Source organism: Vipera ursinii (genome assembly GCF_947247035.1).
Source record: "Vipera ursinii genome assembly, chromosome: 2".
NCBI lineage: Eukaryota > Metazoa > Chordata > Lepidosauria > Squamata > Viperidae > Vipera > Vipera ursinii.
In genome coordinates, this window is record NC_139513.1 from 125,240,493 (window position 1) to 125,268,340 (window position 27,848).

The following is a 27,848-nucleotide window of genomic DNA, read 5'->3' on the forward strand; positions in this document are numbered from 1 at the left end:
GGAAAGAGGTCCCAAAATTTTGACAATTTTACCTGGCACCCACAAGTTCACATGCCCATAGTTTTGGGCCCACATCCCATCATCCACTTGCAACCCCCTTGGAGCCTTTGGTTGAGAGGTGTCTACTGCCACCCGGTCAGGATGCAACCTGTCCAGCTTTGTGATGAGCCTTCTTCCCCAGTGAAACTCTCCTGGGCTCTTGCCTGTTGCTGTACAAGACATAGTGTGCTGGCAAAGCAAGGAATCAGCCAGCCTAAGGTGCCAATCTCTGGTCACTATGCACTCGAGTGACTCCTTTGTTGTGTGCACCATGTGTTCGCCCTGCCCATTAGTCGAGGGGTGAAAGGGAGCCGATGTTGCATGCCTTATGAGGTTAGTCCTCAAGATCAAGAAGGCTTGAAACTCTGTTGCTGTGAACTGGGCCCCGTTGTCCGAGACTATGATGTTTGGTAGCCCGTGTGTGGCAAAAAGCTTTCTAAGCACCTGGATGGTCCTAGCAGTAGTCATAGTTGCAACAGGAATTACTTCCAACCATTGAGAGTGGCTGTCGACCACTATCAAAAATAGCTGTCCCTGAAAGGGCCCAGCGAAGTCAATGTGAATTCTTCACCATGGTGTATGAGTTTCCTCCCATCTGTGGACAGGAGCATGTGGCATTTCTGGTCTGGACTGTTGATACATGTAACACCCGTGTACTTGGCCCTCGATAGCTTTATCTAACCCTGGCCACCTTCATCCGGACTATGCTGGAGGCTTCATCCGCCATGACTTCTTTTAAGGCTTCCTAGAGTGAGAGAGTCTCTTTTGCAAAAAGTTTCTGTTCACCTCTCTGCTTCGTAGTCTACAGATGAGTCGGTCTCGAAGCCTTTCTTCTAAGTCTGAAAATTGGCACAGGCACGAAGCTTCTCTCAATGCCGCGATGAATTCCATGGCCGTCTCTCCGGGTTGTTGAACTCGTTGTTTGAAGGCGTGCCTCCATATGATCACTGACAGCTTGGGCTGGAAATGGTCGCTGAGCCATTTCTTCAGGTCCGCGAAAGTAGCGGACTCCAGCTGCGCCAGTGCAACTAAGTTCAACGCGATGTAGAATGTTGCAGGCGCGCAGACACAGAGGAGTGTTGCGGCCTTCAGGCCGTCTTCGGCGACTTGGTTGGCGCGGAGGTTGTTTTCTACTCTTGAGATGTAGGATGACCATCTCTCTGGGTGAGTAAAATTAAATTCCTCAAGCTTTCCGACTTTCGCCATTTTCAGGAAGTCTTCATGGCTCGGGTCTCTCGTTGCTTCGTCCTGCTTCTTCCGTAGGCCGTGGGACTGGTCCGCAGGGCGGGGTGGTCGCTAGTGTGGCTTGCTAGGCCGACTGGGGGGGGGGGATGCATTCCCTGCCAGGCGCTTTGCTGGCCTCACCCCCTAGTGACTTTCAGCTCTTCTGAAAAAGCAGGATCCCACCTTCGTTGCCAGTGTTGTGTAGTGAGTTCTTTGGAGGCAGGAAGCAAGATGAGAGGTTTCAAACAGAAACATTTCTTTATTGAAGCAAATAGGAACAGAACTGAATTAGAGGCTTCTGCACAGCTACTTATACGGTTGGCCACTAGGCGGCAGCCAATAGGTTTAAAGGAACCTATTCCCGCCCCAAATCATCCAATGATCTTCTTGGAGACTGCATGTCTGGCTAGTCAACGACTGTTACACAGACACCTCAACTGTGCAACCTTAAGCAGCATTCCCAATTCATTACAGAAACGACAGTATATCAGAAGCAACTATTCACAAAGCTTTTTTTTTTCTCCTGCAGCCAGGAAGGGCCCTGGCAACCATGAAGATGCTCTGTTCCTAAGTCATAGAAGACTCTATTTTAGCTACTGCATTTCTGTCTAGATTCTGAAGCTGCCAGGAGACCTTTTGCACACAGGATCTGCCAGAGTTAGAGGAGCACATTGGATTTACATAGTGGCTTTCTGGAATGCTAGGTTGAAGAAGGTCAGGAGTCTCTTAAGGAGCCATATTTTGGAGGATATGGCTTATGTAGTGCTGTCTTGAAATGGTATCTAACCATGCTTTATGACAGGAGATGGAGTTATACTATTACAGATGAACATCAAAGGTATTCTCTGTAGAAGATTAAATCAGAAAGAGAATAAACATGTTTGGATGAAAGAATAATGCACATATCCAAATTTGGAGGCCTTTGTAGAATAAGATAGCCTGGAAATTGCAAGGGGAAAACATAGAGATGAATTGCCTCAAGAAGAACTATTATCCACCAAGTGGAATAGCAGTTTCTAGATTAACAGAATAAGAGGAGAGAAGGCTTGTGAAATTACAGTTCCCAGCTTCAAGTAAATTGTCTAGAGAGAAGTGAAGTCTGAATATCCATATCCACAGAGGAGAAGCCATGCAACAATGTTATGCAGATCAGAGATCGTTCCCAGAATAAACTGAGAGTGAAATTAACAATACCCAAAGCTATTAAAATTACAATTGAAATAACCTTGTTAAGAGTGAAATAGCAGTGGAATGACAACTGCGTCACAGGATTTCGGAGCAACCCTCCTCCCCACCCAACACATTGCTTCTGCATACCAATGGCCATAGCAGCCCTTTTACGTCTCCAACCAAGCACCCTTCAGATGTTGCCTCAAAATCTGGGATTTTGTAGCCTCAATAAATCTAACACATACAGTACTTGCTGACTGCAGGAAGCATTTCCCTACAGATGCCCACTGAGCACGTTGGAAAATATGTGGCCAGTGGGCCTCTTGGGTTTTTTTTGTTATTTCCCAATTGCTTTTCTTTGATTGTTTGCTCTGATTGTTTCAATCTGATTTATATGATTGTTATGTACAGTACTCCAGCTCTCTGATTGTTCATTTTAGTAGATATTTTAAAACACAATTACAGCTAGTCCTTAACTTATGGCTGGTTATTTAGCAACCATTTGAAGTTATGATAAACCTCCCCAGAGCTACTAGCAACCCAGTTTCAAATTTCTGATAGCCAGGTGATCACATTTTGAGCACTTGACAATTGGCCTGCATTTAGGGCAGTTTGCAGCATCCTGCAGTCCCATGAACACGATTTATGACATTTCGTCCCCCTCCCCAGCCTGGAAACCACATTTACTTCTGGTTTCAAGCAAAAAACAAAACAAAAAACCCATTGGTTACAAGGGGCTCGGCTAGCAATCATGTTCGCTTAACCACCACAAAAAAGATCATAAAATCAGGCACGGCCATCCACTTAATGATCAGCATAACTTATGGCAATAATTTTGGGCTCAACTAAGGTCATAAGTTGATGACTACCTGTAAAGAAAAATAAGGTAAACAAAAAAGTAGACCATATGTTTGGAAGCGATGTAAGTTTAATTAAAAGTAAGATAAGATTAGTGCTGCATGTGAAAGTATTTTGTATCAATTTAAGACTTTTACAATCCCATTTTGTGGTCTCTGCCCCAGTTTTACACGTTTTCCTATACTCAAGTGGGTTTTAATGGAATACCCTCTAAATAAGCTGAGAGTTATCCTCTAGGTCAGCTGTAGGCAACCTCGGCTCTTTTATGACTCATCAGCTGACTCAGGAATTCTGGGAGTTGAAGTCCATGAGTCATAAAAGAGCCGAGGTTGCCTACCCCTGCTCTAGGTGGCCAAAGGCCTCTTATCACATTTGGGGGTAAGTGGGATTGGAGCCACCTTACATCAATATGCAGGGCATGGTTTAGGGAAGGACAGAAAGGAGGGCTTTTTTTAGGGATTACATTTTCTTGTGTTTCTCATTTTAGTAGTAGGCAACAATGCTGCCAATCTGCAGTAATCATTGGTGGGCCTCCCAAAGGGCAAAAAATAGGGCAAAAAGTTATCCACCTCTCGTGGAAGTAGTCTGTGGCTGTTTCAAATATTTTAATAAACAATGAAAATATGAGATATGTTATGCATCAGTAAAATACCCAGCATGTACTATGCTGTCTCTTGTATTAAAATTCTTCTCTGCAAAGCTTCAGGAAGATTGTATTCCAGAGCCTGCCCCAAATTCATGTGATTTCTCCACAGTGACTTACTTACAAAACCATTTTTCTTTTCTGTTGGACAAGGAGCATATTCAGGAATCCAATATTCTTGCCTTGATCTTTTTGTCAAGGTCTGTTATTTGCTTTATATTTTTTTTAGGCTGTGGAGCTAGCTGTTGAACTTTTCTTAAGCAAACAGTGCAAAGGCCCGGGGAAACTTACTACATATAAGTACGGAGGTCCTTGTTACTTGTCAATACACTAATTTATTAAATGTTTATGTACTTTATTAAATGCTTGCATCTGATATCTATATTTAAAGTGCTGTACAACTACATTTCTCGAACCATACGCAAATGGCTATCGACCCTGCTGCTCTGAGCGATGCTATGACAGGCTCGCCTGCCTGCCTGCCTGCCTGCTTGTCCCAGAGACGTAGCGTTTTATTCGGACATTGCTGTAGAAAGCTTTTCCGAAGGATGGTCCGTCGAGCAGAATTAAGAGGAAAGTACAGCCAGCCATCAGCCAGACGCTCAGGAGAGTTCCCCATGTGACGCCTCCCTCCCTTCCCCCCTCCCCCAAGTTTTCGGCAGCCGAGACTCAACCGCTGAAATTACTTCACAAGTCTGATAAGAGAGAGAGAGCCTCTGAGAATAGGCAGAGTGCATGAAGTAGCCGAAAGGACCACTCGGGACGACAGGCTACTTAACTAAAGGTTTATTTAGAGCAAGACAAAAACAGGATAACTTGCCCGGCTTTTATAGCCGGCAGCTGTCAGTGAGGGCCAATCAGGAACGTTCCTTTTGGCGCCGCGTCTAACCGGACCAATCCGCGCCGTCTGTTCTTGACAGTTCTTGCTTCCGCATGGCTCGGTGTTTTGACAGCCGCGAGCTGTCAGTGGCTGCGCCTGCGCCGTGCGGGGAACTTTGACAGCTGTCAAAGTTCCCGCGTGTTCTCCTGTCAGATTGTTTTTTTCCCTCACCGTATAACTGGAATAACTTGTTTAACTTATATTAATGTTGTTTACAGATATAATACACCCCTTACCCCTCCCCTGGAGCGTTCCCTCCCCCTTGGTCGTTGGAACCTGCCCACTGGTAGTCCTGTAAGTATGTGGGGGCTCTTCTGTTCCTGTTGGAGCGTCTTGGAAGTGGGGCGATGTCTGGTTCAGGTGGCAGTAAGTTTTCTTGCCCCTCTTCCTCTTGGTTTGGTATCGGCAGTATTTCTGCGGGGGCTTGCAGCTCGTGTTGGGGTTCTGGGTTGTGTGGTGGTTGTCTTGGTCTGAGTTGATCAATATGGCGGCGTAGATTGCCGTGAGTTTGTGTGGATATTAGATAAGAAATGGGTCCTGTTTGTTTTAGCACTGTCCCTTGGACCCATTTGTTTTTGTCTGTGTATGACCGTGCCCATATCATTTGCCCAGGTTTGAGGGTGCGGTTTGGGTGGGGGTGATCGTTTTCTTCCGGGTATGTGTCAGGATGTAGTCTGTCGAGCCGCGTTATCAGTCTCCTCCCCCATCTTAGTTCCGCGGGTGATTTGCCCGTTGTTGTACATGGAGTTGCGTGTTGTGACATTAGGAACTGGCTGAGTCGCCGCTGCCAGTTCCCCTTGACGAATTTTTTCAGAGCTTCTTTTGTGGAACGCACCATAACTTCAGCCATCCCGTTCGTCGATGGGTGGAACGGTGCAGACGTGACCAGCCTAATACAGTTCTTCATAGCGAACATCTGAAATTCACGAGAGGTGAATTGAGGTCCATTGTCTGAAACCATGGTGTCTGGGAGGCCATGTGTGGCGAATATTTTCCTTAGGGCCTGTATAGTGGCTCCTGACGTTGTTTTTCTAAGGGGAGTGACTTCTAACCATTTAGAATAGCTGTCCACTACTACTAGGAAACTTTGTTCTTGGATAGGTCCTGCGAAATCTAAATGTATGCGTGACCATGGGTTTTTTGTAGTTTCCCATTTGTGAATTGGTGCTTGGGGTGGCTCGCTTCGTGTTGCTTGACAGGTGTAGCACCCTCCTACATATTTTTCTATCTCTTTATCTATGCCAGGCCACCAGACATAACTTCTGGCCATAGCTTTCATCTTGACAATGCCTGGATGTCCTTCGTGTAAGATGTCTAATGTTTGATTTATGTTCCTATTAGGTATTATGACTCGATTCCCCCATAGAAGGCATCCCATATGTGAAGATATTTCATTTCTCCTGTTATAGAATGGCTGGAATTGGGGGTGTGGGTTTTGTGCTGGCCAACCTGTTGTTGCCCACCTGAGAATTCTGCTGAGTATTTTGTCTTTAGCTGAGTTGTTAGCTATAATCTTTGCAGAGAGGGGGCAGTCTGGAAGTTGAGAGATTGCTAGAATCAGTCCAGCTGGGTCTGGGTCTGGGTCCTTGCTTTGAATTGGCAGTCTGCTGAGGCAGTCTGCGTGTCCTAATTCCTTCCCTGGTTTATGTATTAATTGATAAGAATAGGCAGATAAGAAGGTGGACCACCGTAGTATTCTCGGTGAGAGAATCTGTGGTGTTGCTTTATTCCACGTGAATATTCCTAATAGGGGTTTGTGATCTGTGAATATGGTAAAGGGTCTCCCATAGAGGTAGTCATGGAATTTTTTAACCCCTGCGACTATTGCTAGGGCTTCTCTGTCTATTTGTGCGTAATTCCTTTCTGCTTTTGACAGAGTGCGTGAATAAAAGGCTATGGGTCTTTGGGTGCCGTCCTTGTATAGATGACTTAACACTGCCCCAATCCCATAGGGAGATGCATCGCAAGCGATGCATATTGGTGTGTCTTCTCGGAAAAGGGTGATCGTTGAACTGTTGCAAATAATCTTTTTTAATGATTGGAAGCTATTTTCATGTGTTTTGGTCCAGGACCAGGCAGTTCCCTTGTCCAGGAGCCTATGCAGAGGCTCCGCTATGGTGGCTTTGTGGGGAAGGAAAGCGTGATAAAAGTTTAATAATCCTAAAAAGGCTTGGAGTTCTTGTTTATTCTTTGGGCTAGGCGCTGTCTGAATAGCCCTTAGTTTTTCTGTGGTGGGGTGGATGCCTTGGCCGTCTATTTTGTACCCTAGGAATTCTGTGGATGTGACTCCGATGGAGCACTTTTCCCGTTTAAGTTTGAGACCGGCTTCTCTGAGCCGGCTCAGCACAGCTGACAGTCTGTCAGCTAAGTTTGCTTCGTTTTCTCCGGCGATGAGAACATCGTCAAAATAGGGGCAGACCCCGGGTATCTCCATGATACCCTGGAAGATACCCGGGGCTGCCAATATGCCGAATTGGAGCCTTTTCACTTTAAAGGCACCGCGGTGGGTGACAATTGTTTGGGCTTCCGCGGTGTCATTTGTGACAGGCAGTTGCAAATACGCCTGCGTCAGATCAAGTTTTGCAAAAATGGTGCCGGAGCGGATGGAAGCAAATACGTCCCTTACCGCTGGCACCGGGTAAGCATGGGGGCTGAGAGCTAGGTTGAGGGTCGCCTTATAGTCCGCGCATAATCTTATTTCACCGTTAGGTTTAACTGGGGTGACTATTGGGGTCTCCCAGCTTCCCCCTTCCGTAGGTTCTAGCACCCCAAGACCTACGAGGCGTTCTAGTTCATTTTCTATTTTTTCTTTAAGGGCAAATGGTACTCTCCTAGCTCTTATCTTTATGGGTTGGATTGCTGGGTTTAATTGTAAAGAGATGGGGGGACCGGTGTATTTCCCTAACGTGCCATCGAAGACGTCTGCATACTTGTTGCAAACGGCTTCGAGGCTAGAGGATTGGACTGTATTTACCCCAGTAATGGCGATCCCTAAAGGCCCGAACCAGTTCAGCCCTATCAGGTTGGTGCGGTTCCCTGGCGTCACTAGAACTTCTAGGGGCCCCTTGAATTTTTTGTACTCTACAGCAACTCTAGCCCTTCCTTCCAGAGGAATGGGGTTTTTTTGGAAATCTGCTAGGTGGACCTGAGTTTGCCTCAGAGGAATTTTTCCCTTGCTTTGTTGGCAGATCTCCTGATACGTTTTGAATGAAATTAAGGAGACTGCTGACCCGGAGTCCACCTCCATGGGGCAGGGGACTCCCTGAATTTTTACCCTGATCCTCACCTTTGAGCTTAGGCAGTGTACCTTATCAATTGTTTCTACTAGGGCCCCTGGCGTTTTTTCTATGTTGGCCCGGGTAGCTGGCCTACCTGGGGAATTGGCCTCCAGATCATTCACGTTGTCGCGGCCCCGGCTTCGGCACACCGGTTTGATGTGGCCGGTCTTTCCGCAATTGTGGCACTTAGCGTTTCTGAACCGGCAGCTTCCACGGGCATGATTTCCCCCGCAGCTGGCGCAGGCGGCCCGTTGCTCGTAACGTGGTGGTGGTGGTGGAGGGGGGTTCCTGGTTCTTCGGCGATCCGATGTGTCACTTCTTCTCTGTTGTCTGCGTTCCATCCTGCGCTGAAGGGCTTCCCCGTCAGTGAAGTCCACCGATTCGTCGCTGTCACTGAGAGTTGCGCTCTCTTGGTATACGGTCGCTGGGCTCTCTGGGGTCGTGGTAGTCGATTTCTTCTTGTGGTTATACTCGTAGGCCATAATTTCTCGGGTCAATTCTGCTAGACCCATGTCGGGTTTAGATGTCAGTTTCTTCTGAAGCCGCTCGTCCCTTAACCCAATCACCACCTGGTCTCTGATGCGGTCTTCCAGGTCGGGGAAGCAGCAGTTCCGCGCGGCGTGTCTGACCCCTGCGATGAAGTCATTCGCGGGTTCGTCTGGTCGCTGTTTCTTCTGGGCGAATTGTACTCGCCAGTACAGTTCTGAGCGTGCCGGCATATAATGCTTGTTAAGCCGGTCTACCAAGTCCGCGTAGGAGACTTCGGTGATGGGTACCGGGCTAAACAGCCCGACGGCAGCGTCGTACACCGGGGGTCTGCTGATGTATAGGAGAGCGGCGGCCCTTGCTCTGTCGTCGGTGATTTTGCTGACGAGGAGAAATCCTTCGACTTGTCCCAGGTGTGATTGCCACCTCTCGGGATGGCGGGTATCGAATTCCCTCACACGCCCGAAGTTTGCCATGTCGTCCGGTCCTAGGTCTCGCTCTGTTGGAAGTTAAAACTTCCAGTGTCAGCTCTGGCCGGGAACTCTCTTCCTCGGCCATGACTTCAGCTCAGGAGCGATCCCATCCTCGTTGCCAGTGAAGTAGCCGAAAGGACCACTCAGGATGACAGGCTACTTAACTAAAGGTTTATTTAGAGCAAGACAAAAACAGGATAACTTACCCGGCTTTTATAGCCGGCAGCTGTCAGTGAGGGCCAATCAGGAACGTTCCTTTTGGCGCCGCGTCTAACCGGACCAATCCGCGCCGTCTGTTCTTGACAGTTCAGGCTTCCGCATGGCTCGGTGTTTTGACAGCCGCGAGCTGTCAGTGGCTGCGCCTGCGCCGTGCGGGGAACTTTGACAGCTGTCAAAGTTCCCACGTGTTCTCCTATCAGATTGTTTTTTCCCCTCACCGTATAACTGGAATAACTTGTTTAACTTATATTAATGTTGTTTACAGATATAATACAGTGCGCTTTCCTTCATCCCAATTGCCACTCTTATAGTTAATTCTGGAGGGAATTTTAATGGGAAGGTGTGGTTTCCTTTCCTCCAAGAGTGGCCCACGTCTTCCTCTTTCCGGGGAAAAAGGTCGTCCGTAGCTGACTATAAAAGCACCCTTGCTCTGGACCAGGGGTAGGCAACCTCGGCTCTTTTATGACTCATGGACTTCAACTCCCAGAATTCCTGAGCCAGCATAGCTGGCTCAGGAATTCTGGGACTTGAAGTCCATGAGTCATAAAAGAGCCGAGGTTGCCTACCCCTGCGAGTCTGGACTATAGCCACCGCGTAGCTTGCCGGCTCGCTCTGGTTAACTGGACAGCCCCGGAGCTGCTGCTGCTGCTGCTTTCGCGGCAAAGACGTCGAACGGCTGCGAGGATTGGCTGGGGATTGGAGGTGGCTCCATGTGACAAGGAGGAGGAGGAGGAGGAGGAGAAAGCCGTGAGAGACAGAGGCAGCAATGGAAGGCGCTGAGCCGGACGGGAGGAAGAGAGGAGCCAAGCGCGCCCAGGAAGAGAGCGGGCGCGGGCTGGAAGAGGACCAGACTTCCACCAAGGGGCGCTTCAGGCCCGGGCTGAGGTAAGGAAGGAATGGGAGCCGGGCGGGGGTGCGGTGGGGGGCATATAACGGGGCAGCCTGAAGCGAGTGCTGATTGGAAGCGTGTCGCCGGAATGATGATGGTTGTTGCTCTGAAGGACATTCTGCACACGCTCAGAGGGTATACCGCGGCTCGATTGCACGAATGCTGTAGATCGAATTGGCTTAGCAGTGGGAAAGGGCAATGTGGTGCTGCCCAAGAGTCCAAGGAGGAATTTTTAGTGGATTTTGCACGCTCCCTCGTGGCATTTCTCTCTCCACCCCCCCACCCCCCCCCAAAAAAGTAGGTGGCTTGCATGGCGAGCTTCACTGGCTTAATTGGAAGTTCCCTTTTTAGCCCTTCCGACTTTGGGCTGGAAAATGGGGTTCTCGGAGGCAGAGCTGAAAGCAAGCCTGAAGACTTCCTGGAGTCTTCAGAGATGGTTTAGAAGTTTCTCTCAACTCTGCATCTCTTGGTTTTATGTTGTTTCCCATATCTGGAAGCAGACTCCTGTCACTTGGGAATCCTGAATTTCCAGGTCAAGCTTTGATGGGAACTGTGAATGAGCAGGTCCCTTGGCATAGCTCTGCTTCCCCTCACTTGGTGACCTCCTGATGTGTTGCATCCAGCCCCTTCGTTTTCCCATCTAGACTGAGGGCCTTGCTACCATAGGAAAGCAGCCTTGCCTGGGGATGGGGAATATGTCCGAATCTGCTTCGCATGAACCATGGATTTCCCATCAAGTCTTGCCATGCCCTTAGCATCCTATGGTTTCTAGAAAAGCCAGATCTAACCTGGTTCAAAGGGATCTGAATCCTTTTCAGAATTTGAAGCAATATTAAGGGACACCTTGATGTTGTAATAATGGCAGCCTTACCTTGTTGCTAGGAGGATCAAATGGAGCTTCTCCCTCACACATCTAGGATGGCTTAACCAGTAAGTCTACATATCCTTAATCAGCAGGATTTGTCCATACAGGTAGTCCTCAACTTACAAACATTTGTTCAGCAACCATTTGAAGTACTCATGACCAACCCTCACACTTAACAACCATCATAGTATCTCTATGGTCACCTGATCAAAATTTGGCAATGTATTTATAACCGTTACTGCATCCCAGGTTCATGTGATCACCATTTGTGACCTTCCTAGCCAGCTTCTGACAAGCAAAATCAGTGGAGGAAACTGGATTCTCTAACAGCCACTTGATTTATTTAACAACTGCAGTGATTCACTTAACACCCTGTCAAAAAAAAGGTAATAAAATCAGGCACAACTCACTGTGCGGCTTAGCAACAGAAATTCTGGTCCCAATTGTGATCATAAGTCAAGGACTACCTGTATCACCATTATTTATACAGATGAAAGCGTGATCTACATGAACTCCTGCGGGACATCTTTGCAGGAAATTGTGCAGAGATTATAATCTTAGCATCTCAACATTGGAAACAAGTGGAATTGCATTCCAGAAATAGTGGAATTGCAGACACCTGGGATTATGAAGTAGGACTTGCCTACTACAAAATTAAAGCATTCTGAGTCAGCCGAAACCAGCTTTGACCTGAAATCTTCTGTTCCTACTCTTGATTCTTATCCTGACTCTGTTATGGCATCCACAAAGTGATTGGTTTAGTTCTGCTGCCCTCCTCCTTTAGCACATTACCAGCTGCAAAGCAAAGTATCAATCATGGCATCAGGGGCATCTGCAGGGAAAAGTTAAAAAAAAAGAAAAGAAAATCAATGTGGTGTCAGAATTGCACAATTAAAGCCCTGCCTTCCTTGATGTTTTGACTTCTTTACCTAGTTAACCTGGGCAGCACCACAGCTGAAAGGGGAGAAAGTCTGTTCTTAGAATCTGTCATCTCTGGGTACCTCCTGTTAATAATATAACACAAGTTTAGTAAATTTATTCATTCTAATAATTATCTTCATTTGTATTTTTGATATAAAATTTAATGAGGGGTCCATGGTACTCTCTGAGCTTGGTTGTTTCTTACAGATGTTTCATTATCCAAACTAGGAAGCTTCATTAGCACTAAAATGTCTGCAAGAAAACAACCTAGCTCAGAAAGCACCAAGGACACCTCATTTCAACACTGAGCTACAAATATTCTTTATCAGTACGTGATTTAATATTTTTACATATAATTTAATATTTGTATTAATATTCACTTATATTATTTAAATAACTGTTATAACACAAGTTTAATAAAGCATGGAAGAATCAGAACCAAGATAAGGCATGGAATGATTTCATGGGAGAGATTACTTTTGTTTAGAATTTCTCTCCTTCCTATCATTTTGCTGTTACGCTATTTCAGCCTTACACCAAAGCAGAAAAGGCCACACATCTACAATATAAGTGCTGTTGTGCCAATCTGATTGAGTGCTAATGAATGGTACTCTTTCCTCCCACTTGTTATTTCCGTAAAAAAACCCTAAAGTCTTCATCCAGTTGAGTTTGAAATGGTGACCACAAAGCTACCACACCCTTGTTGCTTTCTGGCAAAAATATACTAATTGTTTTTGCTGATGCTACTTTGTAGATTGCTTGATGGGTTTATACAGCAAGCTATGTAATTATGATCATAGTTCAGCTTGTTGATATTTTTAAAGTGGCATAGTCTTCTTCAGGTTGAACTTGAATCCTGGTGACCTTGTGGACAGGTTCATGATGTTTTCTTCATTCCTCTAGCCAAGAATGATTGTGCCACGGCTATGTGCAAGCAGGGACGTGACCTTGATTAGAGATTGGAGGCGCAAATAAGGCCCTGAGTTTATTGGCAAAATCTTTGCTTACAACAGGGTCACATAGCTATAGAACTGAACTCGGTTTATCATTGGTCTCTCTAGTAGGCCAAATTCTGTTGCAGTGTTTTCAGAATCTAAATCTCTGAAGAAAATACGTTCCTATTCATTTAAATCCTTCAGATAAGAATATCACTGGGTGTTAAGCAGACACTCGGTGTTTTTAATAACATTTTACTGGAAATACTTTGTTCATCAAGTTCTCCACCAAGAAAGTTGCCTGCTTTGGTGTCTTCTCAGTGACAATCAAATATTTGTTTATACAGGCTGTCTCTATATCTCTGTATTGAGAGAAATAGTTTTTTAACTAGTAAGGGAGTTTGCGCATGTTTTTCTGTTTAATGATTCTGTACTATTTTGTTTGCACCCAGGCACATATTATTGCATGTGTCTGGACGCAATGTATTGAATGTAGTGAATAAATATGGCCATTTATGTAATAAAGTTGTCTTCCCACAGTATGAGGAATATTTGTGGGGCGAGGAAGGGAACTTTTAGAAAGACAAATTGCTCTTTTGGGATGTATTAATGGGAACAGAGCATCCAATTCTCAAGAAGTAATCACTACTCTGCCTTAGGCCCAATTTGAAATGTGTATAGTTTTGGTACCACAATCCAAAAAAGGCATAGAGGAATTGGACCAATTTTAGAGGAGAATTGCCAAATTAGAGAGGAAACTGGAAACAAAGTCTTATGAATGCTGATTGAAGGAGTCCACAGAAGCAAAGACAAAGAGCATCATGATAATTCTTCAGATAATCAAAAATTGTCATAGAAAGGAGGAAGATGCCCTATTTGCTGTTGGGCTAGAGCAGGGGTAGGCAACTTCGGCTCTTTTATGACTCGTGGACTTCCAACTCCCAGAATTCTGGAGTCAGCATAGCTGGGAGTTGAAGCCCATGAGTCATAAAGGAGCCGAGGTTGCCTACCCCTGGCCTAGAGGGCAGGATCAGAATCAATGTGTTGAAACTTCATGGAAGTAAATTCAGATTAGGTATTAAGAAGGATTCCTCTGAGATTATTTCCAGTTCTATATTTCTATGATCCTTCTGATATTTCCCCCTTTTTTTCAGTTTGCAACAGGATGTGGAAAGCCAAAGATCTTCTGTTCTCCATAGAGTGGTCAATTTTGCTCCTGATCCACTCCCTGGTATGATTTGCTATTGGGTGGCTTGCATCCTCATTCCCAGGGAACCAGAATACTTCTCTGCCTGAAGCCATAACCTCTGAACCTCTCTTTCCAGCCAGGCAATATGACAGGCAAACCACTGAACCAATCAGCTTCTACCTCTCTGGATTGGAAGAGCTGCTTGCTTGGAAACCCACCAAGGACGATGCTTTCAATGTGTCTACTGAACCGTTGGCGAAACGCCAGCCCCCTCTTGACAGCCCCCGGCCCCGTACACTGGTCTGCCATGACATGAGGGGAGGCTATCTTGAAGACAGGTGGAGAATGAAGCAGGCTTTGTAACTGATTCTCTGCTAAAGTTGCAGGGACCATTCCATACCTCCTGGCTATCCTGGATAGGATTTCATATGTCACCTGCCAGGGATTCCTGGTTAGTTGGGGTGGCCAGATGAAGCATTCAAACCAAGATTCATCAAAACATTTCATATAGCCTTATAACATTATAGTCTTATAATTGATACAATGGTCCCACAGAATATAATACTTTCATATGGAAAATGGAATGTGCAGAAGGGGTGTTCAGGTAGAGGTTTGAATAAAGCCTTCCCAGATGACATTTTTAAAACCAAACTATGTGTGACCAAACTAGTGGTGATGTCAGTTAGTCTTTCCCAACCTGACATCTTCCTATGCACATCCTCAATTTCAATTCCAAGAATGTTCAGGTATGTCATGTTGGCCTAGGAATTCCAGGTGCTGAGGTCCATACATCTGCAAGGCAATTGTGGGGATGGCTGAGGTAAATAGTAAGTAGGTTTTGTATTAAAAAATAAATAAATCTGCGAAACACTCACCCCACCCCAGGGCTGTAACTTTGAACAGGTATTTGTGGGGGTTCTCCAGTCTGGAGTGATCTATGGTGAAAGGTACAGTGAGATGCTAAAATGATTCAAGAGTTTTGCCCTCCCTTCCTCCCTTCCCCTCCCCAGTCTGCTTTCTGGCATCTGTGTTCCACTCAAGGGATCTGGTCCCCAAGCAGTTTCGTTAGCTGTATTATCTGTCATTCAAAACAATCTCCTGTTTTATTGGCTTCCTGTACTCCTTGAAATTGGCTTTGGAATGCTTGCATTAAAAGGGAACAGGGAATTAAATTTGGCTTCTGCAATTATCAGGGGAAATCCAGTTGTTAATCTAAAATCTCCTAAGGGAGCATGAGAACTAACCCTCCCCCTTGCTTCAGGTGGAGTAAAATAAATGATAAAACAGCTTTGGCTGTTTTGAGTAGCCTGAACAGACTGATAAAGTATTCAGAGTAAGTTTGGACTTTTGCTAAGTTTTTCTCTCTCTGTTTCCCCCTTCCCCACCCCCAATGCCTCTGCAGGTTCATCCAAGGTGCAAAGGTACGTGACCCATATTTGTTTTACCACTGGTGCTACATTGACATTTTTGTTTACTTCAGTCATCACTTGGTCACCATCCCTCCAGTGGTGTGGACTAACGCTGCTCACCGCAACGGTGTCCTCATGCTAGGTAGGTTTAAGAGATGGTGAGTGGCCTGAGTGGAGCCCTTCTCTGAAAATGACATATTTAGCACATGCAATAAGGAAGTGCTCATGTTCTGGAATCCTTCCGTGTCCTTCCTTCTGAGATGGAGGGCTCTATTCTGGAACAATGGAATCGCTCTCCTGCCATTCATTGCGTACTTGGCATTGTGCTGTTAGCTGTTGCTGGATGATTGTATTCCTATTACTCTTTCCTCTTTCTGGAAGTTCCTGCAAAGCATAGGAACTGTCATTGGCCCTGGTCAAAGTCCTGGGTTAGGTCTGGTTAGTCCTGAATTCAAGCCCATCTTCAGCCACAGAAACTCACCGGGTGTCTCAAGACCTGTTATTCTCTCAACCCAACCTGAGAGTTATTGGGATAAAATGAGAAGAGGTAACTAGGTAACCCACCTCGAACTCCCAGGGGAAAAAAAAGCTCTCATTTTGTATCTATAATTATTATTTATGCAATTTTAAAAAATAATAGAGGCAAATTGGATTACTCTCCATAGGGAATAGTTTGCAATCCCAGGAATTGTGGTATGGCTCCTTCACATGCCTCCGATAGCATCCCTCTTTTGGGGCTTTGCTTAATGGCCAAGACTATTTCTGACTTTTCTGACATCTCGCTTGGTGTCAGTTTTATGTTCTGTGGATTTCCCAGAAGCATTTAATTGGCCCCCGGTGGCAAGCAAAACACTGGATCTGGTTCTGTTATTTTCTTCTTTAACCTCTTTGATTGATGTTCCTTCTTTAGGATCAGTGCTAACTTCCTACTGGTCTGGCCAGAGAAGGTTTGAAGCAGGCGAAAGCTAAGAGAGTCAGTGTCTCCTGTGTTGCCTCTCCTGCTTGCAGGGACATTCATCACAGAGTGGATAGAGGGGGAGAAGATCTGCCAATCGTTTCTGGCCGGTGAGGAGGAAGCCTACCTTGCCGTGGCTAAGCAGCTGGCTGCGATCGCAGAATTTTATCGTTTTGATGGCTGGTTGATCAACATAGAGAACTCTCTGCATGTAAGTCAGAGCTGGTTCCTGCTTGTCATCTCCCTGTACACCTGGATCTATGCTAGGCCTAAGCCAGGATGGAGCTTCGCAGCTGTTCCTGAAACTGGTAGGATCTGCATTCCTATGGGCGTAATGTGCGTATTAAGCAACCATAGATACGTTTTGCCTAGAGTAGGTACATTCTTTTGTCAGTTCCAGCCATGATTCTTTAAAGATCCTGATGTCTGCAAGAGAGAAAGGGGAGCAACTAATTTGTCCTCCAACTTGCAGTAACAACCAAAAAAACAAAAAGACCTGATAGAGTTGAGGCCAGTTCACAATTATTCAGCTCAAAACCGTTTCAGATGGGCTCATCCGCTGGCTTGACCCGGTGGGTTGTCTGGGGAGAAGCCAGTCTTTGAAGCCTAATTGAAGGCCAGCAAGGTTGGGTGTGTGTGTGTCACTGAATCTTGGAGAGGGGGGATTAGATGTTCCCGAGGGAAAGACATCCTAACAGAAAGCAAAACTGATACAAGTGGAGCAATATTGAGGACAGCAAGGCAGATGATACTGGGTTCAGGGAAAATGACAATCCAGAGGAAAGATGTAAAGAAGTGGAATGAGATTCCTCCAGACTGGAAGTCTTGTGGGCGGACAAGAGTGTGGAATGAAGTTGTGTGACTGTCCATCTGTCAGACTAAAGTCAGGCTTGTTTGCAGAGGGTGGTTAAAAAACTTTAGATGCCAAGTATGACTAAATGATTGAAGTAAGCAAACATCAATCCCATAGGTGTGGTCGCCATTTTGAATTTCTTGATACCCGCTTCCCATGGACATCCCAGAAAGGGAACAGTGTATCGACAGGCGAGATGCTGCTTCATTATTTGCTGCTTTGCTGAAGCAAAGTTTTGATAAAATCACAAGAGAAGTTTCTGAATTTAAATTAGAGGATCCATATTTAGAAGGGAGCATATTTGGCCATTGATATTCTTTTTCTCAAAAGCAAAGATAGTCAGAACAAAATAGAAGAAGGGGCCAAGTCCAAAACTTGGGTTTGATTATGTTGAGATTTAATTAAATGTCAGTATAATTACATTTGATTATTATGTTTACTCCCCATAAATTCAAGAATTTTCTCATCCTGTGTAATTAAAAAGACACCTCCTTACGCAAGCCAGCAGAATTCCTTTTGCCTCATTCATGAGAAGTCTTTTCCTCAAATCTTTTCCTTTAATGGAGTTGGTTTGGATCAAAGCAACCTCCATGGTGAATGGAATGTGCATTTTACATATTCATGTATTCTGTGTAGCACTGCTTCTTAAACTATTTTCCGCAATACATTAATGTTCTCCAAACAATTTGAAAATTTGATTCCAGCATTCACATCCAATTATAAATATATAAATTTAGGATCCATTCTATTTCCTTGGCCTTATCCCTTCCCTACTTTAAATAAAGAGAAGGGGGCAGATATCTTTCAGTCACACAGAAATCTGAATATTCATTACTAGAAGACACTTGGAGGGTAGTTCCATCTTCCCAAAGATATTTTTAAAACTGATTTTCAGCACTCGCTATAATTAAAAAGAAATATTAAAGTAGACTGAACGTTCTGTCATTTTTAAGACTTGAATAAATCTCTTGCCATGTATTGATGAAATAAAGTTGTTGGATGCAAGGTCATAAACCAGGCTTTATTTCAATACTCCTTTTTTTTTAGAAACAGTCATAAATGTTCTCCATTAAAATTGTATAGGTTGTCTGATATTCCATGGACTTTAAAAGTTTAAGAAAAACTCCTACAAACGATGGGCATAATTTTCTGTAGGAAGGTAATGGGTTTCTGTTGCAATCCACAGTTTGAAAACTGCAGGATATGATTGATTGATGTTTGCAAAGCAAAGTGACTGTGTTTTAACTTTCCTGGCAGGTTGCGGCAGCTCAGAAGATGCCCCATTTCTTACAACAACTGACAGCCGAGGTGCACAGACTGGTACCTGGAGGACAAGTGTTGTGGTATGACAGTGTCCTGAAGAATGGAGAGCTTAAGTGGCAGAACGAGCTCAACGAACAAAACAAGTGAGTCCTGTATTAACTTCCTTTCAGATCTCTCTCTCTCTCTTTTTCCCTCCAAAAGCCGAGAAGAGGAAGGTGAGCAGGGCATCCAAGTTAAAAGTACTTTGTGCAGCCATACTGAACTTCCATCCTCATATAGCATCTTCTTGAAATATTGGTCACGCAGTGGTGGTGACATAGTCGTAAAGTCAATAATTGCACCACATGGAATGTGGTGGCACTTATAAGAGTCAGTAAGTGGACTGTTAACATGAAACTGCTTTGGACAAATATCTACCTTCAATCTAACCAAACAAGTTGGAAAGGTTGTTCTGAAAATGGAGCTGGAGATTAAATTTGTTCTTTAAAAGAAGACCAAAATATGAATGTCAGTGCAAACCCTAAGTGTTGCAAGCCCTATAAATTAAGTCCTGTGCTTAGTAAGGACTCAAAAAGCTGGTGAAAGTCATAGGAGACTTGTTCTAATCATTGGGGCTTAATGCATGATGGTCTGCCCTCCCAAATCCTGGGGGGGGGAGGGGGAGTGGGTGGGTGTGAAAGGGGCACTCATATTTATTTGGGAATGAACAAAGCACCATGGAATTAGCCAGTGGGGTTTTTGTTTTTTGGGAGGGCGGAGGCTTGGCCATCATTGCTTCAGTAGAGAAATTCGCAGGTTTGGGCTTCAAAAATCATGCAGGTGGAAAATATATTCCCAGTCTGATGCTGTCTAGATTGGTTTGTATTGGAAATCATAGAAAGTGGCTATTCTAGCTGGATTTGTAGACCCAGATTGTTGGGGGCAATAAGCTGACTTTGTAATAATGCTGCTTGGGGGGGTCGAAAGCCCTAATAAGCTGGCATATACATAGAATGAAGGCTATTGCTAAGCACATTGATTTGTGCTTCTTAGATTGTAAGCCGCCCTGAGTCTTCGGAGAAGGGCGGGATATAAATGGGATAAAAAAAAATCTGGAAAGCTTCAGGATGGAGAAAATTGAGCTGGAGCTTTCTGGGCATAATAAATGAAAAAACATGGTTTTTTTTTCCTGGAGACCCCTAAATGGCTCTATGCCTTAGTTGGCAAGACTGTCTCTAATTTGCCTCTCTTGCTTGTGCATTTGCAGAGTTTATTTTGATGTTTGTGATGGCTTCTTCACCAATTACAACTGGAAAGAGGAACATCTGCTGCGAACTAGAGAGGCAGCCAGTAGTCGGCAGACTGAGGTCTATGTGGGGGTTGATGTGTTTGGACGAGGCGATGTTGTGAGCAGCGGCTTTGATACCAAGAAGGTAGGCTGGCGGGCACCCTGAACAACAGGAATCTGCCTTGCAGGCATTGGCCATGCCAGGCGCAATAGATCACTCTGCAGTATTTATTCTGGTTCTCTCTGAGGGCCACCAAGAAGCAAAAGCCTGTCGTGTTTGGCATAAATGACCCTGTTAGGACAGCTGCCAAAATATTTGTCCAAGGGGGGAAGGCAGCTATTTTCCTAGAAGCCCCGAACCAGCCGTGCTCTAAATCCCCACAGTAGAAAAATGGTGATTCTTGTGTTCTTTGTGTTTCTTCAGTCACTGCAGATGATTCGAGAGCAGGGTCTTTCGGTAGCCCTCTTCGCACCTGGCTGGGTATATGAGCACCTGGGCCCAAGAGACTTCCTGAACAATGAGGATAAGTAAGGCCTATGTGGGGAAAGACTTTCTTCTACTGTAGGGATGGACCTCAGGAACACACACACACACACACACACACACACACACACACACGCAGAGCAGATCACCTCTTTGGGGCTCTGGGCTGTGCAGGCCTAAGAGAAGAAAACTTTCAGGCGGATGGAGATGTAGTCATTTCTCTCTTCTTGGGTTCTCGATGTGGTGGATTCTGGGCTTGTGAGGCTATGCAAAGACTGTCTCTGTGACACCCTCCTTCCTCTTTGTAGATTCTGGGCCCTGCTGTCACAACTACTATCTGTTCACCACATTGTCTCCCTCCCCTTTTGCACCAGCTTCAATCTGGGTATGGGTAATCGGCACTTCAGTCATGGACAGGTAGGAGCACGTGGAAGAGGGACACTTTGGTGGAGGATGAATGGAGCTGGGAATGAGTGGGCAATGCCAGTCCTTCTCCTTATGACTTAATGCTCTCCAGGGCCAGGGCTAACCTTTCATGATCGCCTGGCGAGTTAGTAGTCTCATACAGTGATTAAGGCCATCGCTGTCTTCCAAATGCCACAGAAGATTGTAGGAGACTTTCTGCAAAGGAGTCCTGTGACTAGTTATTGCTCTTGAATCTTTTCCTAGGACTCTCCCTTGCAGACTTGCTTTCCCAAAGCTTTCCTTGAGCTCCGTGAGAGTTGCTCTAGGATTTCAGCCTTTCTGTCTCTTATAATAGAAAATGAGGCAGCCTTTAGAATAGCCATTCCCCCCCCCCCTCCCTTTGAGAATGATGGGTGTCATGGCTTGCTTCTCTGGAGAGAACCTCTGTATTTTCATTATTTTTGGAAAGAAGAGGCTTATTTATGAGAAAATGAAAGCGTATGTCTGGTGTTGAAAGTGTGCTGCTTTGGGGCAGGAAAGGAGGGCACGTGGACCGAAAGTCGAGCTATTAAAATGTTTGGGGGTTCCCAATGCAAATGGCCCTTATATGTGCAAGAGCAATCTTTACTGTGGGCAACACGCTTTGTAAGTCGAGCTGTCCCAATTCAGCCTGCAGTGGCTCTTTTCTTTGTTCAGGAGACAAGGACAGAGCCATGGTACAACCTAAGTGCTCAAGAGATCCAGCCAATATATGGCAACCACAGAATGACTGACAGGGGCTGGGTGCGGACCCGGTGCTGCCTGCAGGAAGCCTGGTGTGGAGGCAGCTCCTTGTTGCTGGAGGGGGCCATCCCACCCACGGCTGATCACATCACAGCCAGGTGAGTGCTGACGGGAGGCAAAATCCCAGGTAGCATTTATACTTTTCTCAGACCTGATACTCTCCAATTGGAATTACAAGATCAGTCTCAGAAGTCCTTCTCTCTCTTTCTGGGCACTCTTTCCTCCTACAGGATCCCCTTAGCTCAGGGATGCAGCTCTACAAAAGAGTCATCCCATCTCAACAATGCAAGTGTGGAGTGGTGAGATCTGCATAGGGAGATCCACTCAAAAACGCAGGTCTCTTGTCAGCTGAGGGCCAAGGTGGATGAAAAACCAATTTTCTGCAACCACTCAGCCAATAGTTATGCTTGTGGCTTGTGGAAGAGATGCCCTCTGCACAGCCCTTACTGAAGAAAGGGAAGTTCAAGCGCAAGCATCTCCTTGCCTGCCATCCTCTTTCTGGGCTCTAAAAATGAAACATTTCCAACTCAGAGTTTCTGCATTAAATTGTGACCAGTGATTCCAGAAGGCTTTATGTTGTCGAACACCTGTGAGGAAGACCAGGTGCCCACCTGTTGACTGTGCTCCTTCCATCAAGGACCCCAAAGGTCTGCTATCATTTCCTCTGGAAACTCAAAGGCATCTCCTCTAGGTGCTATTTGAAGCCTAAGTATGCAGGGTGAGCCTACACCATTAAATAAGACTCCTTACTTTGGCCGCCGCCTTTTGAGTCTTAGAGACTGGAGATGGAGAGGGTCACCTCAAGGATGCTAGCTAAGCAGAATCCAACCAGAGACACCTTGTCCTTTCCCCAAAGTATAGCATTTTCAGGACAGCAATGCAACGAACCATGTAGGCTGAGTATGATCACCAAGGGGGCTCCTGACTATAAATGGCGTCTTTTTTGAAGCAGCTTTTGATGTATATCCCTTAGAATGTTACCTCTCGTAGGTCATCAAAATGTTTAACTATCCTGTCAGTGTTCTATCATGTCACTGCTTATGTGCACACACCTACTTCAGAGTACAGAATAAGGGAGTTGTGCTCCCCAATGTAAGTCTTTGTGCTTCTCTTTGTTTCCAACTAGCCAAGTCTGCTTCAAGTTGGCGAACGTGATTGATGGCTGCTCAAAGATAAATTCTATGCCAGGGCAGTCGAGGGCAGGACTGCCTGCCTTTCTTAGAGCTGCTGATCCCACCGTTTCTTTGAGAGCAAAAGGAACCTTACGCAGGCAGGAGAGGGTGCTTCTCGGCTTACAATCACAACTCAGCCCCAAATGTTCATTACTAAGCGAGAGTTGTTGAGTTTTGCTCCATTTTATGACCTTTCCCCCACAGTTAAGCAAATCACTGCAGTTGCTCAGTGAATCACGCAGTCACTAAGCAAAGCTTGACTTCCCCCATTGACTTGGCTTGTTGAAAGGTGGCTGGAAGGTTAGAAATGGTGATCACCTGACTGCGGGAAGGTGGAAACGTCATAAATATATGCCGGTTGCCGCGCGCCTGAATTTTTGATCACGCGACCATGGGGGAATGCTGCAGTGATTGTGTGAAAAATGGTTATAAATCACCTTTTCAGGGCCATGTAACTTCAGCTGGTCACTGAGTGAAAGGTTGTAAGTCGAGGTCTACCTGTATTCCCACAACTAGAAAAGGTGAAGAATTTATATTTTTCACCCTTTTTGAGGCTTAAGGAAGAAGCGGGCAATCATGGAAGAGCTGGGCTCCCCCGGGGCCCGTTGCCTGGATTCCTCACTGCCAGATACGTTCCTTTGACTGGTGGAGCTGCCTCAAGTACAGTATGCTGCAGCTCTGGCTCTCCATCAGCAACCTGGTAATCAGAACTAAGGTGGCAGCAGGGGGAGGGGAAGTGATGGGACCAGTTGTTTGGAAGGGAGGAGAGGAAGCCACTTTCCTAATTGACTGTATTCCCAGAAAGGTATGAAGGCACAAAGACAACATTGGAGCAGACATTTCTCCAGGCCTTCGAGGAAAGCAAAGGAAAAACATATACCAGTGGTGCTTTGCCTGCTTAGTCACAAAATGCCCATTCTCTCTTTTATCAAGCAATCAAAAAGCGTCTCTCTTAGGATCTCAGATATTATTTTGGTTCTGAGCTAGTGCGCATCCCAGTTAAAACAAACCCTAGAATGTTAGATGTTTGGGAGAGGTTTGTGTCGATTTCTCTTCACCTGTCAAATTTTGAAGTGCCCTTGATCACAAAGAACAAACGGAGCAACCCCGAGAGAGATTATTTTCTCATTGTTTTGCTCATGCATTTTTATAATCCATTGAGAAACATTCTTTTGCGATGTTGTCTGGGCTGCCCTTAATCCCTTGAGTTGGCTGTATGCATGGTCCTAGCCAAGCCTACAGGCCACCTGTTGAGAAAGAGTCTCTTGTGTTGTCTTGAGTTTACAAGACCGGGGTGTGTTCTGTGGAGTGTCTCCTTTCTGGCTGCTGAACAGAGAATTTGGAGTGTTTCTCTGTGGAAAATGTCTCATTCCCTTTCTCCCTCAAAGCACTTTTTGGCCCAGGATGCCTCAGGCTGAGAGTCTGTTCTTGCTCTGAAGAGAGGATAAAGTTGGATTAGTTCTCATTCTGTGGGGATCCCAGGATAGATTTGATCATAGAAGGTGGGGCTGACATGAAAAATGAAAACAAGAAAAAATAAACATGAATGTAAACTCTGATTTGATTATATGGGGAGTGGAGAAATTGGCATAGTTGCGTTTGATCTGGCCAGGAGTAGATTAACACCCTCGTAAAACACAGCAGCAACAGCAGCAGTTTCCATATCTTTTTAAATACATTTTTATTAAGTTTATATAAAATACAAACAGAAATAAAGATAATAGGAAAATGGGGAGGAGGAAACAAGTGTGGGGTAAAGGAGAAACAAATAAAAAATAAGATGTTCCAACTTAGTAAAGTACAAATAGAATTACAATCTCCATTTTTTTTACTTATACCTAATTAGTGGGAATTGATGTATCATTCCCTTTTTGCATATATACAGTATCTTGCTGCAATCAACATATATAATAAAGTTCCAATTTCCCCCCAGGTCTTTAGCAACAGCAGCAGTTTCCAAAAAGCTCCTGTAATCTGGTGGGGGAGGACATAGACTCAACTCCTGGTGGAGGGAAAGGGAGAGATATAGAAGAGAATGAAGAGCAGCTGTCCAGTGAAAAATCGGGGGGGGGGCATATTTTAAGGGACTAAAAAAATGATGTTTTAATTAAAACTTCAGGAAGTACTGGGTGAAACTAAACAAGGGTTCTATATAGGCAAAATAAAGTGACTATGTCTCAAAGAGCATAATGTCCAAGGGTGAACCAACAGTTTGGTGTGGTTGTTACAAAGCATATTCAAGGTGTTGGCTATGACCTATCAAGCCCTAGATGGCCTGGAGCCAAGCTACCTATAGAAGAATCATCTTCGTAGTTACAGAGGCCTTTTAAATTTCAGCGCTCTGGTTCAGAAATCATATGGTCAACTGTAAGGCCCTTCCCTCCATTGCTCACCAGAGCCCATTGTGTTATCCTTTCCCTGTGGGCAGGTGGGGTAGAGTTCATTGGTCTGGGCCTTCAAGACCTTTTCATTTTCAGATGGTGCTGTGCTGCCTCATGGCCCAGAGTTGGCAGTGATGGTGTATTCTCTGTCTCTCTCCCTGTCTGGGGCTTGGGGGTTACCAGGCTATTCTCATTCCAGATGCCAGCACCCTCGCGGTTGTTCCTGGTCTTGATTTTTAAACACGAGTCCCATTTCCAAGCCACGGCTCTGACACCATTGCTCACCACCCGAGAATCATGGTCACGCCCTGACAGGGCAGCATCTACTTTATCAGGTAAGGTTTTTTGTCTTGAGGTCTCCTTGCACGGATGCTTGCAGTGTCCTTGAAGTGGCCTAGCAGATGTCATTCCCAGGTTTGCTGGCTCACTTCTCTTTCCTCTGCTCTTTTTTGGATGTTTCTTCCGCAGCAGAACCAAGGCGACATACGCCCTCCCTGCTTCATACACCTCCTCCTGACCTCGCCCGGTTCCTCAGAGGATGTGAGCAGCGTGGGGAACATGGCTGGCATAATCGGTGAGTGAATCCTAAATGGTAGAATGTTGTCTCCACTCATTTTCTCCAGTGAAATTGTTTTGGATGTGGCACCGCTACTGTCACTGCTTTCCCCTTGTTCTATGGCAAACCTTTGAGAGACCGAGTGCCCAAACTGCAACCCAAAACCCACTTATGTATCATCGGCTGCCGGGTGGGCGGGGCCCATTGGGTGGGCATGGCTACAGTGGTAGCGGCAGACTGGATGGGACTAAAAAGTTCAACCAATCAGTTCCAACTTTGTGACATTTTTTTCCCCGCGAGAAGTTGAAATTGATTGATTGAACCTTTTTTTTTTTGTACACGGCAGCGGAGGCCTAAAGCGAAAAGGTTTTATAAAAGCCAGCTGAAGGCCTAGGACTGGGGCGACAGTGCCTGTGCCCACAGAGAGGGCTCTGTGTGCCACCTGTGGCACCCGTGCCATAGGTTCGCCACCACAGTTCTATGGCATTATAGCATATGCTCCCCTGTAGAGATGATCCTGTTGTCATTCAGCACCACACATGTGGATGATGGAAAGAAGTATCCAAAGGTTAGCCTTATGTGCCTGGCCATAGAAGCATTGTGGACAGTTAGGATGGACTTAGTAATAGCATGCCAGCCACTGTGTCTCACTTTGCCATTACTCTCTTGCTAGATGCTATGAATTGGAGCTTCAGAATTGCTTCCTGGATGAACTCTCCCTCACTGTGTCCCGTCGTCAACCTGGACAGAAGGAGATGCCCTTCACATGCCGCCTGGGCAAGATCTGGGTGAGGAAATGGTGGAAAACAATTGGGAACTGCCATGAACAGCTTTCAAAGCAGGGTGGGTGTGTCAGCTACTTAGTTATCCAATATGGCTGGGGAGATACTCTACAGCCTGGCCCGTGTTCTTTAAACCAGTGGTTGCTTCACAGGAGGCTTTTGCTTCTCATCAGAATGGCTGAAAAGTTGCTATCCTGGCTGCTTTGTCCAGTACACTTCTTACTTCTTGGTGTTCATACCAAAGTTATTCTATCTTATGTTTGCTCAGGCTGGTCAATGCCACCAGTGCTCTTGAGACTTTAATCCTTTCATTGCCCCCCCCACCCCCATCAATACAATCCCTTCATTGCCCCCCCCATCAATACAAACCGTGCCAGATCCTCCAAGCACTTATTCTGAGGAGACACTTTGAGGCAGCGATTATTTGATCCAGGCTACCTAAGGGCCCTCTTTATCCCTTCATTTCCTCACTGCTTTCCAGTCCTCTGCTATGAATCTATCCAATTGCTTGGTGACCATTTCCTTCTTTTTTATAACTACCGTGTGCTTTTTCTTATAGGTGCTGGATGCTGCCTCCCTGTCCACTCCCAATGAAGCCAGTTCCCTGTTGCCCATGGATGCTTCCCATGTCCACTGGCACCGTCCTTCAGCTGAGCTTCTCTCTGTCAGTTTCACTTTGAGCTGGACTTATCCTTCCAGCAAGGCCACCTGCTTCCGTGTGCATCATCGGAGCGGTCCGTGTGTCAGAGACTCTGAACCGCCTCTTCTTTTGCTTGGGGAAGCACATGCCTGCCTGTACCGCGTGACTCAGCTAGCAGTGCCTAACCCTCAAACTGTCTCCTCATGCCGCCTGGAGCTCCTGGTGGAGCCAGTCCCTAATGATGGGAGCAACGTTGATTCTTCCATGTGGGGAAAACTCATCTTTGTGTACTCTAACCCAAAGCTACCAGAGAACGCTGTCACCCTTTCTCCACACCCACACCATGGCCCGTGACCATAACATAGAAGCTTCACCCATCAAAAACTAAGGCTAAGAGGTGCACAAGGTGACATTCTTTTAATAAAGCCTCTTTGTTGCTTTCGTTAGAGTTATCATTTCTTCGCTTAGGACATGGTCCTGTGGTCTTACAGAATTGACATCCAAGAGCCAAATATATTTGGATGTACACGGATCCTGTGTACTTGGCAGGGAAATAATGCTCAAAACAGATTTATTAATGGTCAGCATAGCCTACAGACTTTGCTTTTAAAATATAAACATCCGTTCACTGCACAGTTACAAATAGCAGTGTCATTAAGATGGAAACAGGTGGCAATTGTCAAATCTGCTTCCAGTTGGATCCCTTTAATGAGCATAGAGGGAAAATCATTAGCTCTCATCAACGGGGAGCTTTATATTCAAATGAAATAGGAGGATGTAAGAAAATTTCATTTTTTCAAAATAAATAACCAATACTGCAGAACGGTGT

The 27,848-nt window shown here is 45.5% G+C and overlaps 1 protein-coding gene across 2 annotated transcripts; it reads left to right on the forward strand.

Moving 5' to 3' along the window:
* The first annotated feature begins 10,016 nt into the window (after positions 1-10,016).
* Positions 10,017-27,460, forward strand: ENGASE (endo-beta-N-acetylglucosaminidase). 2 transcript variants are annotated; one of them, XM_083355411.1, is made up of 14 exons: positions 10,017-10,155; positions 14,035-14,111; positions 14,206-14,407; positions 15,472-15,620; positions 16,487-16,644; positions 18,544-18,692; positions 19,796-19,961; positions 20,241-20,344; positions 20,609-20,717; positions 21,402-21,586; positions 25,225-25,376; positions 25,510-25,615; positions 26,271-26,385; positions 26,939-27,460. In XM_083355411.1, the coding sequence occupies exons 1-14, from the start codon at positions 10,037-10,039 to the stop codon at positions 27,371-27,373; spliced, it is 2,226 nt and encodes a 741-aa protein (XP_083211537.1). In that variant the 5' UTR covers positions 10,017-10,036; the 3' UTR covers positions 27,374-27,460. The 2 variants fall into 2 exon arrangements, with proteins under 2 accessions (XP_083211537.1, XP_083211538.1); XM_083355412.1 differs by lacking the exons at positions 14,035-14,111; positions 14,206-14,407.
* Positions 27,461-27,848: the final 388 nt, after the last annotated feature.